Below are 14,507 nucleotides of genomic sequence, written 5' to 3' on the forward strand. Positions count from 1 at the left end.
CAGAAATAACTGTTAATAGGGCAAAACCTTCATGAATGTAGTAAGAAACTGCATAGAAGAAGTTTCAGAGCAATGCCTTTCCTTATCCATATGTAAGAACATAAAGTATCATGTTTGAATCAGATCAGAAAATGTCCCTTGTACTGGAACTGAATCTGTCAGTAACTTGCTATTTGTTCTTTTACTTTTGACTTTTTACATACCTAAATAAACACATGTATTAAAAACTAAAAAGACCCTCTATAAACTGAATTCCAGAACCCTTACAACCATTACAACCAGGTTGGTTTCCTTCTAAGGATAGCCGAATACATGTAATTTAAAAATATAATATTCAGAGTAAGCAAACTCAAGGACAGAAATTATATGATCATTTAATAGATGTAAAAGGTATTTGACAAAGTTCAACATGATCATAATAAAATCACTGAAGTAATGAGTTAAAGAAGGAACATATCTCAGAACAATATAGACTATATATGACAAACCAATAGCCAACATAATACTAAATGGGGAAAATTCTTTGAGTATTTCATACAAAACATGGAACATCAGAAGAGTTCTTACTCCATCCGTTCTTATTCAGTGTGGTCCTTCCACCCCTACATTCTATTTTATTTTCCTCTAAAGACGTTCTTCCCACCTTTCAACATTGTTTTCATCTAGAGTCTTCACCAAGGCTGCTTGATTCTATTGTTCCTGACAAATCCAAAGTACCAATATCGGAGGTCCATGCTAAGCCACCAACTGAGTCCATTATTGAAGATAAGGTGTAAAAGTATCTTTGAGTGAAAATGCTGGTTTGAATTATTATGTTCCTGCCTTAAAGGACACTCCAAGTGGACTATTTCTGCTAGGTAGGCTTTACTCCCTGGAAGTTTCACAAGATTTTACCCAGGTCCACAGGATTTTTCATTTGTTTCTTCCAAGTGGCTTAGGTCACTTATCCAGCTCTGCCTTCTACAGAACACACAGCTTGTCTTCTACACTTTCGTGGGTTCCACTCTACAGCTACTGCTGTACTTGGTAGTCATTCTATGGTACATCTCTAAAATTTTGGGGCCCTCTACTGCAACTGGTCTGTGCTCACACCAGTACCCTCTCATAGGCTCTTTTCATGTTGCAAACTCTCAAATTTTCTCCAGGACCCCTTCAATCCATCGGTACTCTTGATGCACTTTCACCAATGGCCTCTGCTGGCTTCTCTGTGATCAGTCTTAGATGCTCTGTACAATCCCTTTATGTCTTCAAAACCAGTACCACATGGGTGACTCTTACAGTATGTTTGGCTGGCAGCTTGAGGTACAACCTTGGCCACCTCTGAATACAAATTGCATGTACTGACGTTGAGAAAATACTTCCCAGAAGTGTTTACCCCTTTGATGTTGACCTCTTACATTTCAATCACAGCTACATTTGCAGTTCCAGCTACTCAGCATCAATTGTTCCAGCAAAGCAATGCTTTCACTTTAGTGGTTCTGGTTTCCTATTGATCATACCTGATTCCTCAGCTCCAGCTAACCAGACACCATAGGTTCTTCACACAACTGTCCAAAGTTGTTCTATACTCCTCCCCCAAACATGGTCAAATCTGTCACCACAATATCTCAGGATCCTGGTACCAATTTGTTTTCATTAGGGTTGGTATTGCTGCAACTCAGGAGGAATGGGTTTATTTCACTCACACTTCCATGTCACAGATCATTATCAAAGGCAGTGAAGGCCCAAACTTAAGGAGGGCAGGAACCTGAAGGAACAAGAGTGCCACTTAATGGATTGCTCCCTATATTTAGGGGAGCTATTTATGTCCAGCTTAAAGTCCTCTATCATCATGAGAAGTGATTTTAAATCTGAATCTTGCTTTTCCTGTGTGGTAGGGCATTCAGGACTTGGTATGGTGGGAGAACTGGGTTCTGATGATACCATATAGACTTGGTTTCTGTTACTTATGTTCTTGCACTTGCCTCTAGCCATCTGGTTATCTCTTGTGCTACATGCCCTTGTTGTCTCTCACTGAAGCCTGTCCCTCCGATGATCCTGATTGTGTCAGAACTCCTCAGAGTCCAGCTGTCTCTGATCCTGTGATTCTGTGATCCTGGGTTTGACAGAGATCCTGGAAGTCAACCTGCCTCTGGGGTCCTGAAATTCTGTTGTGATCAAGCTCCTGACTTGTTCTATGATCCTGTGCATGTTAGAGTACCTTCGAGTCAAGCTTTCTCTAGGTGTTGTGGGACTAGGTGCAGAGCTAGCAACCAATGTCTGTTCAGGGTAGCAGCTCAGACCAGAAAGAACCTGTGCCAGTATCTGGGGGGTGGGATGGTGTTCCTGTGTCCTTAAATCTCAAGGGTCCCAGTTACTCCTGGTGATGGAGCAGAAGTTGTGGCCTCCTCACCAATAATCCTGGGTATGTTAGAGCACCTGGGAGAGAAGTTTCTGGATGTTGTAGGACTGGATGCAGAGCTAGTGCCCAAGTTCTGCTCAGGGCACTGGCTCAGACTGGAAGGACCCATTACTAATTTTTGAATGCATTCTTAGTTCTGAAATACAGGCACAAATAATCTTCATACATTTCATTTTAATATGATCTCTGACATATTCTAAGAGATTAGCCAGCACCAAACAATTTCACTCTTTCCTACATTTACAAGGTTTCTCTTGTGTATGTATTCTTGGATGAGTTCTGAGATGGTCTTTTTTGGTTAACAAATTCTTCACAATCACTCAATTTGCCTATTTTCTCTCCTGTATTTATTTCTGACAAGTTCTAAAATTGTCTTTCTTTTCAATAGATTGTTCAGTTCATTTGTAAGGTTTGTCTCCTGTATGATTTCTCTAAGGGATTCTAAGATAGGTTTAAGGGCAAAAGATTTGTCACATTAACTACATTTGTAAGGTTCCTCTTCTGAATGAATACTCTGCCTTTCAGATGGTTTTTCTCAGGAATGGATTTGTCACACTCACAGAATGTGTAAAATTTCTTTCCTCTATCAATTCTCAGATGAATTTGAAGACACCTTTTAAAATAAAGATTTGTCATATTCATTACATTTGTAAGGTTTCTCTTACGATTCTCTGCTGAGTTCTAATACAGTCTTGCCTGATAAAGAATGTTCAATATTCCTTTTATTCATGAGGTTTCTCTTCTTTATGTATTATCTGATGTTTTCTAAGATTGTCTTTAAATGTAAAACATTTGCCACATTCATTACGTTTGTAAGTTTTCTTTCTTGTATGAATTATCTGGTGAATTGTGAGATGACTTTTCCAGGTAAAGAATCTGACACATTCGTGGCATTTGCAATATATATTAGTTAGGGTCTTACTGCTGTAAAACACACTCCATAACCAAGGCAACTCTTAAAAAGGACAAGATTTAACTGGGGCTGGCTAATAAGTTCAGAGGTTTAATCCCTTATCATCAAGGAGAGAGCTAGGCAGTATATCAACAGACCTGGCGCTTGAGCAGCTGAGAGTTCTACTTTTTGTTCTGAAGGCAAACAGGAGAAGACTGGCTTCTAGGCAGCTATGATGAGTGTATTAAAGGTCATGCCCAGAGTAACAGAACTGCTTCAGAAGGCTACAAATACTCCAACAGGTCCACATATCCTAATAGTGCCACTTCCCGTATCAAGCATGTACAGACAATCACATAGTGTTTCTCTCATGTATGAACACTTTGATGATATCTAAGACTGTCTTTCTGGATAAAGAATTTGTCCCATTCACCTCACCGGTAATGTTTCTCTCCTGTATGATTTTTCTGATGTTTTCTAAGAGAGCTTTTACTTGAAGCTTTTACCTTGTCACATTTACTATATTTATAAGGTTTCTCTGTTGAATGGATTCTTCCACAAATCATAAGACCATATTTGTGGGTAACATATTTTCCACATGTACTGCACCTGTAAGGTATTTTTCCTGCATCAATTCCTTGATGACTTCTACAAGTGACTTTATCAATAAAGCATTTGTCACATTCATTACTTTTGTAAGGTTTCTTCTATGTATGAATTCTGTCATGGCTTCTAATACTGCCCTTTTCAGTAAAGGACTTGTGGCATTCACTGCGTTTGTAAGGTTTATTTCATGTATGAATTCTCTGATGACATATAAGGGCACGTTTGTAGCTGAAACATTTCTCACATTCACTACATTTGTAAGGTTTCTCTCCTGTATGAATTCTTTGATGAACTGTAAGTTGGGATTTCTTGGTAAAGCATTTGTCACATTTACTACATTTGTAAGGTTTCTCTCCTGTATGAATTCTCTGATGACTTCTTAGACTACTTTTTTGGGTAAAGCATCTGTCACATTCACTACATTTGTAAGGTTTCTCTCCTGTGTGAATTGTTTGATGTCTTCTAAGACTGCCTTTCTCAGTAAACCATTTTCCACATTCATTACATTTGTAAGGTTTCTCTCCTGTATGAATTCTCTGATGAACTGTAAGAAGGCATTTCAGGGTAAAGGATTTGCCACATTCACTACATTTGAAAGGTTTCTCTCCTGTATGAATTATTTGATGACTTCTGAGACTTCCTCTTTCAGTAAAGCATTTTTTGCATTCACTACATTTGTAAGGTTTCTCTCCTGTATGAATTCTCTGATGAATTGTAAGTTGGTATTTCTGGGCAAAGCATTTGTCACATTCACTACATTTATAAGGTTTCTCTCCGGTATGAGTTCTCTGATGACTTCTAAGACTGCCTTTCTCAGTAAAGCACTTTTCACATTCACTACATTGGTAAGGTTTTTCATCTGTGTGAATTCTTTGATGAATAACAAGACTTCTTTTCCGAGTAAACCATTTGTCACATGTACTACATTTGTAAGGTTTCTCTCCTGTATGAATTCTGAGATGAATACTAAGACTGCTTTTGTGGTTAAAGCATTTGTCACACTCAATACATTTATAAGGTTTCCGTCCTGCATGAATTCTCTGATGACTTCTAAGACTGCTTTTTGCAGTAAAGCATTTGTCACATTCAATACATTTGTAAGGTTTATCTCCTGTATGAATTCTCAGATGAATAACAAGACTGCATTTTTGGGTAAAGCATTTGTGACATTCACTACATTCATAAGGTTTCTCTCCTGTATGAATTCGTTGATGACTTCTAAGATTGGAATTCTTGATAAAAGACATGTCACATTCACTACATTTGTAAGGTTTATCTCCTGTGTGAATTCTCTGATGAACTGTAAGTTGATATTTCTGGGGAAAGCATTTCTCACATTCATTACATTTGTAAGGTTTCTCTCCTGTGTGACTTCTCTGATGTTTTCTTATTTGTGAGTAGTAGATAAAAGATTTGCCACAATCACTGCATTTGTAAGTATTCCCACCAGGGTGGATCCTCTCATGTTTTTTGAAGCCTGATATATGATAAAAGCATTTACCACATTTGCAAGGATATTGTCTGTAATGAATTTTGTAATGTAGTTTGAGCTGTGACAAATGAAGAAAGGATTCACTACAGTGTGTACATTTATAGGATTTCCCTCTAGTATGTGCTCTCTGATGTCTACTGAAACCTGAGTACATGTTGAAGCATTTCCTACATTCCCTGCAATTGTGTGGTCTTTTTCCACTACTGTTACTTTGTTTCAGCATGAGTTTATGTTTTGAGTCAAACAGATTTTCATGATCTGTACCGTTAGGTTCTTTCTCTCCTATATGGATTCTTCCATTTTGACTAATGATGGAACACACATTCAAGCAGTTCACAGAGTCTTTGAATTTGCATGGTTCAACTCCAGTCTTCCCAATTTTGTTTTTGTTTAGGTTTAATACTTTGACAGATTCATCTTTATGTTTTGTTCTGGAGTGTGTACTTTGGGAGGATTCATGAATCACTTTGACAGGCTCATTACATTTGTAAGACTTTTCTTGGATAAACATATGATTGTGGACAGTATGCTTTGTTCCTTGATCCAAAACCTTCTCAAAGTTAAGATAATTCTCTGGCAAAAAAAAAAAATGTGTAATTAGGGAAGAAAGAGATTAATACATGAGTAATACATGGATATTTCTTTAAGTTCACAAAGAAAAGTAAATTAGCCACTCTAAAGGAAAAATGTCCTTTCTCTTTCACAGTCATTAAATGGATGATCAGAAGAATCTCAAATTTGATCTATACCAAATGACTGAAAAATAAGAACCTTCTAATTCTCATTTAAACACTGTCCTTTGCAGAAGGTAGGAAAAAGAGGTGATCAAGCAAAAATAATTTTGAGATAGCAACTATATGAATGATCATATTAACAAGGTCAACTAGGAATTTATTATGTAATTCACATAGGCATGGAACTCACCATGCCAATATACTTCCTTCTGCTTACAAAGTGCTAGGAAAAAGGATATGGTGTAACAGTAGTAAACATAGAGAGCACATGCCAAAAGGTACATAAATACATAAAAACAAAATTCTCAGAAAAACAAATCCTGTTATATATAAAATATTTTGCATTTTAAAATTCAGAAATGGGTGAACACTGAAAAGCAATGGCAAAATTTTAAAATTCCAATTATTACATATAAAACAATATACTTCCTTTCTATAAATGTGCAATATTCTTAGAACTTTAGAGTTTTGACTGAAAACTAGGTAAAAGGGTTAGAGATACTATACAGGATAAAGTACTTATTACTATTCATTATTCTGTAAATCTCTAGATATTTCAGAGTTTCCCTCTACAAAAGATGTAAATTGAAAGGATTAATTTGGAATTCTACAAGAAAAGTATTCTCACCCAAAAACAATAGGTTATTGTAATTCTCCGTCATCACATCTGTATACAGTGCCCTCTGAGAACAGTTGAGACATTCCCATTCTTCCATTGAGAACTCCACAGCCACATCTCTGAATGTTAACAGACCCTGTAATAGAAAATTACCAATTAACCATGTGATGTTGGACAAAAATATTTCCTATTTAACAAAGACCCAAAGAATAAGATATAGTTTGAGATATAGATGAGTCATGGCAAATATTTAAAGACAACAGTTTTCTAGTAGGGCCATAGATACGTGTAAGAAGTTAAGCTTCTATAGATGATATACAGAATGACATAGTACAGTGTACATATTCATATCTCTGCTATTTATGACTTTGCTGATATTTTCTAAAACTGAGCAACAAAGAATAGATTTGCCTCCATCAGTCCATTTAAAAATTCTCTTTGCAGATTAGATTCTATAATGTCTTTTAAAGTACTCAAATATGTAATTTGTTTGACAGAACCATCATGGCAATATAAAACAGAATACGAAACCTAGTTCTATGAGATCTAATGCTCTCTTCTTCTCTCAACATGTGAGAAGACTACAAAGCACATACGCATAGAGTCAGGAAAATGTACCAAAATACATAAAACAAAATTGAAGTTTAATTTCATTTAGAGATGTTTGCTAATCTAGACATAGTCTTTTGTGTCATTTCAGTCTATGACACAGGATAGCAAAATAGTCTCACAATCAGCAAACTTTTAAAGAATGTATTATACACATTTGAGGTCTAGGTGTAGGATTATTCCTTGATGAATTCACAAAATCCAAGTGTCATATCACACATGGTCAAGTAATTATGAGCAACACTATGCCTCAAAATTCTACAGTGTCAACCTTGCTCAGATGTGGACACTAGGTCAATTTTTTTCAGCAGTTTGTTCTGACCTTCTCAGTTGATATTTTGGGGCCTAGGTACAATGCTGCAAACGTTTTAGAAAAAAATAAGTAAAACAAGGAATGCAAAATTCTAATACTACTCTATCATAAATTCTATTCTTCAACATATTGCTCAGTGATGTCATTATCCATGTATATACAGATGCAAAGTCACAAGCTTTTTCCTAAGTAACTGATCACTCCTGAAATGTAATTTATATGGCAGAGAAGACCTTTCTTCTTCAATCATATAAAAGAACACATGCCTGTTTGATGTCAAAATTGTAAATTATATTCATTGAGTGTCCACTACATTAGATTCCATTCCAGAATTGCATGCCTTAAGTCTAAGGAAATTTATGTATTCATGGTATAATATAAAGGGAAAGTATACTAGAACAATGTGGTACTATAATCATTTTGATTATAAGAAATGAAAATGAAGATAAATCACAGAACATAAATACTTTAGATAACATTACCAGATATAGATAATTAAAGTTTTCAATGTGTTCAATAAGACATACAATTTTCAAAGACATGTGGATATGCGACTAACCTGGGGTATATTTACCAGAGAAGCAGTCATTCTTGTTGTTGCTTTGCTCTGAGTTTCTGTCTTAGGGACAAAGACTGGAATTCCTGACAAAATTTCACATAGTCAAAATTAGTAAAACTCCCCATGGACAATGCCAAAATATTGTCCAGCAAACTAAAGTGATCAGGAATCTTGTCAACATTGTCATAGATAGAAGAGCCTGGAATGATATATTTCATGTGGAATATATAAGGGCAGCTTTAATTATGAATAAATAAAACCCAGTCTACCCACAAAAGACCTGCCTCAAGACATACATGAAATACAACAGGGATGATTGGGATAAAATTTTGCATAAGGAGGGAAAGGACAGAAAGTAACGAGGGTAACCATGCAAGCTCTCTTGGGAGTTCAAGGTGGAAAGTCCACACTTCAAATTATAAGTGGTAGAACAAGGGAGGATGGATGAAAGTAAACTCCAGGAGCTTTGTTATGGCCATAACATCAAAGAAAACAGAAAAAGTAAATACTGTATTAGAATATTATACCACAAAGATTCTAACAACCATGATGAGTGAAAAAATCGGGGTAATTACTAGTGAATGTGATTGAAAATTCACTCAAAACTATAAGATATTCAAAACAGACATTTGAGAGCCAGGAAAAAATATAATGCTGTCAGGAATTTACAGTATATAAAATTTCATGCAGAGAGGATTTATGGCAAGCATCGGTATGTTAAGAAATTATTAGCATAGCATTATATAAAATTTCAAGGGAAATAATCATATTTTACAGGGCATATGTCTTCATGATCCTTGCTTGCAACATACAAGCTGAATAATGTCAAATATAGCAGCAAACCCATCAATACTTCCTACTCCAGTGATGCGGTATTTTAATTTCAGAAATATTAAATATTGGAACAAAATGTGTTCCCTGCCTTAATTCTGACCCTGTCTTTAACTGGAAAGGTATATTTCTCATTCCATGGATGCTGAACAAGAGGTCATTCTGGGATGTGATGAATAACCCTTTTACATGCATCCACTATGAAGTCCAGGGCTTCTATATTAAAATCCAGAAGTCACAGTTCCTAAAATACTGAGCGACTTCTGAATAGACATCTTTCTGAACTATTGAGACTTCCAATGAAAGGTCACTATCACTTATTTTATCAAGATCTGCTTCAAATACCTATGTATATTGTTCAGGCACTGGGACTCCTGATTTGTAGGAGACTACTGCATTTTCTTCTACTATTTCCTGGGATAATTTGCCAGACAAATTCTGCTGTTCTTACATCTAAGTGCTGGAACAACATGCATCTGTCTTCCAACTGTCTTCTATTCTTTAATACGAGCAGAGGTTTAGAAAATGCAATAGTTACAAATATTTCCCCACATTTTGAAGTCAGGAGAGCATAGAGTGATACATTTTAAAACCATGAAAGAAAGTAATTTTCAACTGTCACAGTACATTCAGAAAAGGTGACTAGTAAAATTGATTTTTAGGAAGTTTATTGGAATGTAGTAAAAAAATAAGACATGTTTTCCATACATGGGTCTACTTATATTCTAAACAGATAAAAATATGCACAAAAGAGTCAGACATGAATTATCCATGAGGATAAAGGTAATAGTAAATTTCACGTGATCAATAATGACTATGAGAGAACTGGGAAGGAATCATCAAGTCAAAAAGAAGGAAGCACAATCCCAAATAAGGAAAGTAGAACAATATGAACCATAATTCAGCAGCCACTATGACTAAAAACCTTCTGGATTAAGACCCTAAGAAATATAACCTCAGTAAGAACAGCATTTCACTCACCAATATTCAAAAAGACTTTGCCACTCCCATGTAGGAGTTTTAACAGATTAAACACATGACTACAAAATAGTGTATTTCTCAATCTTGGTTTCTAGTTCAGAAAGAAGAAAAAATGTACATTAATGAATTGACACTGTACCAAGACAAAAGCTCACATTCTTCTCAACTGTACTTAATATACCTTTAACTTATCAATGGGGGGGGTATAACAAATAATGATTAGGAGGACAAGTTGTTCTTCCAGAGGACAGGGCTTCTATACCAACAAACAAATGGCAACTCAAAACAATAACTCTACTTCCAAGATATTCCATGTCCTCTTCTACCCTCTATATACATAGTACATGGGTGGTACACAAATGTCCATGAAAACAAATATTCATACCCATGTAACAATAACAAGAACAACAACAAGAAGAACAACAACAATAATAAATGAAAGATAATAATAAATGAACTCACTACAAAATAGGTGTAAAAATAGGTGAAGCACAGATATACTTCAAAAAGCAAAATACTCAATTCTATTTTGCAATGATGGTGTGATTTGATACATATCCAGAAAACACCAGCAGAATCCTTTGTGATTGAAAAATGCCTTCTTGATACTGATGAACACAGGAATCAAAAACTTGATTCATCAGATTTCTATATAAATTAGGATAATATCCCAGTGACTATAGCTTAAAAGTCTTCAAGAGCCCACCAAAATGTTCATAAATATGGCCATATTTCTTGGTTTTGAGGAACTCACAAACTATTCAATTTCACACTAGCTGGCTAGAGTGCCTAGCATAAAGAAAGCAAATTAGTGGCTGGAAAGATGATGCCCTGGGGAATAGCAGTTACAGATATTCTAGAGTACCTAGGTTTGAATATAAGCACCAATATCCTGACTCACAACCATTTTTTCATTTTCCTGTCAGATAATCTAATGCTCCATGTGATCTCATAGGAAGCAGACACATGTTTTCAATAGAAATACATTAGGTCAAAAGAACCATTCACACAAAAGAAAATAAAAAGAAAAAAAGAAAAAACAAAGTATGGGGTGGTGGTGCATTATTTTAAACTCATTATTCTGGATCCGAGCTAGGAATGACTGTTATTTGTTTTTATACTTGTGTAAATAAGTAATTCTGGTGTTTCTGACAAGAATACAAAAATAATCACAAACCAAAAGCAAATTGCAGGAAAGGCAAAGTACATCCTTATTTTAACTCCTTGTGGGAATAGAAACTAGTGCAAAGTGAACAAATACCTATGCATACAACCATAAAAGGCCTATGGAAAAACTTAATATTTGCTCATTATCACATTTTCCCAAATCTCAGAACAGGAGAAACATATACCTAAGGAGAAGCTAGAATGCCAAATCTTAACATTTTACAAAATAAGCAAATCTGGGACGAATCCAATCTCCTCAGGAGATATGGGTGTCCACTATGGCCACAATAACTTCGTATATTGGATAGATACTTACCCAGGTTCAGCAGCAAAGCAAAAAGTCTTAATGCAAAAGGATAAGTAGATTCATGAGAGCAACTTATTCCACATTATAATTAATATAATTCCCAACTTCAAAAATTATAAAAATTCCATAAGAAAGGTCATGTCTGATAATCCTTGACATAAGCCATAAATGCCAAGCTCTAAATAACTTGGTGTTTTATATATCAACAAAATGAGGATGAATACACAGTAGATCACTAAAACTCTCCATAGCATTTTTAAGTATCACAAATTCATTGTTCATAGCACTCCTAGAGCAAAAAATTGCTGTACCAGGTACAGAGGGAGAAGAGTCACCAATGACCTTAGCCAAATGTGGACCCCCCAGTACCAAATTACCATGCTGCCTGGTATGGTATATCTGTAAACTAATGTAGCATTGGACCATGACAGGTAGCAGGAAAGAACAGTAACAGGTTGGTTGGAGTCCCACTTTGTCATCACTAAAACTAATACTCTCAAGAATATAAGAAACCTCTGATATATCTTGTTCATGAGAAAAAAAACTTTCTGCATATGAGATTTTTCAGTAAAATGTATTACATGAACTTAAAATAGTTAGTCAGAATGTCACTTTGGATTGCTATAAAGTGGGGAAGGTTTGGAAGTAGTGACAGAAGTATATAAAACACTGTTTAACTGAACAGATTTTATATACACATTGGCTTATCCCATGTTTCAGCCTTGCACAAAAAAGTTCTTTCTTGGACCACAGCTGGATGTTTACTTTCCCAGTTTCCAAAACCACTGTAGTAATGTAAAATCAGCTTTCTATATAATGGAATGCTTTCTGTTTAAAATTTTGGCGAAGTACAGAGAACAAAATATGTAAAATTCACTGGAATCCTGGCTAACAGGTTAAACAGATCAGAGTAGGCCATTGACTCACAACCCTTTGCTACTTGTACAAATACTCACAGTTGGTTTATTTAGTTCTGTTCAAAACCTAACCTGAAGCTGCTTTCATCAGGGACTCATGACTAGTGACACATGGAGAATAGGTGCATGCTCACTGTATTAGAAATCTATATAGGCTGGTTTAAACTTCAAGAAACAACAAAAGTGGGCACAAAGATTGGGTTAGCAGAACAATCGGGAGGTTATCTATGAAACACACAATACACTACAGAATTTTCATGTAAATACTCAGGAGCAAACTAATTTTATAAGAAAGAACATGGAGTACACAGAGCATCCCCAGCTACATAGGGCAGAGCCTAGATTATCCCAACTGTGACTCGAGATATATACAGAACCAAATGATCACCAGAACATGGGACTCTCAGCATGGTAGACATACAGGCAATATAGCAGCAGATCCGGAAAGACAACCATAGTAATGACCATGTGAATATCACTAAACTACCGTATGTTATGTAACAGGCAATCTGGTCAATCAAAGGACACAGGAAAAGTATATATTCAGATAAAAAATATAAACAGGACTTCATTCTTTCCCACTATCTAATGATTCACAATCTGTGATTCCTAGAAGAGTTAGCTGATAAAAAGTATGAGCAGTTTAAAACATACAGAAGAGTAAAAATCAAAATTATGAAAAAAAAATCCCATAGAGCAGATATACTATGTTGCTATTCATGGTATGATACAGTACAGAATGTGCAAAACATAAACAAAAGGGGCATGATGCAAGTAAATAATGAGTTCAATGAAGAAGCATATGATTTGAAAAGCTTGTGCTAGAAGACAGTTCCGATGAATAATAAGTATATATTAAAAATGCTCGATACTGTACAGCATCAAAAAAAGGTCCACCTAATTGCACTGAAATCCACTCTCTGCTATGTCAGGGTCCACATTCAAGGTTCTCTACAACAACAATTCCTACAGACTAAACATAGGAAATAGAGAAAGTATGTCAGTTTAATCCAAGTTACTTCTGCTACCATGAAGGCCAGTGCATAGCTATTTTCAACAACCACAGAAGTAACAATCTATATGATATTCAACTATATTACATATGTGGTTCGGTATGAAATAAGTAATTATAATACATTCTTATAAAAAGGGAATTATTCATTGACCAACATGCATGTGAACAGAAAAATAAATGGGATACTGATTTAGATGCGACATCTAAACACTGACAGCTTTCATGTTCTCATTCAAATAAAGGAAAACAATGGAAAACAGATTTTCTCTGAGGTAGAAATTCTAAACAAGTCATTTCACCAGGTCTATATGAGATTTTGAGATACTGAATTAAAAAAAAACTTTCAGAAGAACAAAACAAGGTTTTGAAATCCATTAAAATTATAGCAATGAAAACAAGAGAATTGGCTTGAAAGGCCACAGGTGATATCAATGGGAAGTCATTAAAAACAGACTTAAAACAGTTCTGAGATACTAAGAAATTTTTATTGAAGTCCTGAGAACACCATTTTAGGAAAGGGCAAATGTGATCATTAAAGAATAGAAACTATAGAAACTACAAAAACTCTCAATGGTAGAAGATCCAGAAAATAAACCTAGAGATACAAATTTTCCTGACTTTACAAGAGGCTAAACTTAATGAAAATCATTTGTATATGAAGACAAAGAAATGAAAAGAATGGGGGTGTCATTATTATCATGAACAGTAATAAATAATACATTTTAGAAGACTCTAGAACAGCTTTTCCCAACCTGTGGGGTTTGATCCTAGGAGTGAAGTGTGGGTTAAATGACCCTTTCACAGGGATTTTTTAAGACCACTGGAAAAACACATATTTCCAATAGTGTTAAGAACTGATACATCCCTCCTCTGTTCATTTCCAGAATGGTCTGCTCACATGCAGACACAAACACATATACATACCTGGAACTGAAATAAAGGTTGCAGGACTAAAGTGGTACAGCCTTAGGATGATTGAGAATGACAGCTGTAGAATCCCTTCCAGAGAAACAAAATATGGCAAAAGCATTCTTATGTCTCCTTTGAACTTTCATTGTTATTTT

The 14,507-nt window shown here is 35.4% G+C and overlaps 1 protein-coding gene across 1 annotated transcript in view; it reads right to left on the reverse strand.

The window, feature by feature from the left end:
* Nucleotides 1-358: 358 nt before the first annotated feature.
* The window catches only part of LOC110337917 (zinc finger protein 883-like), a 28,594-nt gene continuing 14,445 nt past the window's right edge, over nucleotides 359-14,507 (reverse strand). The window contains exons 5-7 of the mRNA XM_029532874.1: nucleotides 8,226-8,308; nucleotides 6,754-6,880; nucleotides 359-5,964 (exon numbers count right to left, since the gene is read on the reverse strand). Of these exons, the coding sequence (XP_029388734.1) occupies nucleotides 4,085-5,964; nucleotides 6,754-6,880; nucleotides 8,226-8,255 (2,037 nt within the window). The 5' untranslated portion in view covers nucleotides 8,256-8,308 and the 3' untranslated portion in view covers nucleotides 359-4,084. The remainder of the gene's footprint in view (nucleotides 5,965-6,753; nucleotides 6,881-8,225; nucleotides 8,309-14,507) is intronic.

Source organism: Mus pahari, chromosome 21, assembly GCF_900095145.1.
Source record: "Mus pahari chromosome 21, PAHARI_EIJ_v1.1, whole genome shotgun sequence".
In the NCBI taxonomy this organism is placed as follows: domain Eukaryota; kingdom Metazoa; phylum Chordata; class Mammalia; order Rodentia; family Muridae; genus Mus; species Mus pahari.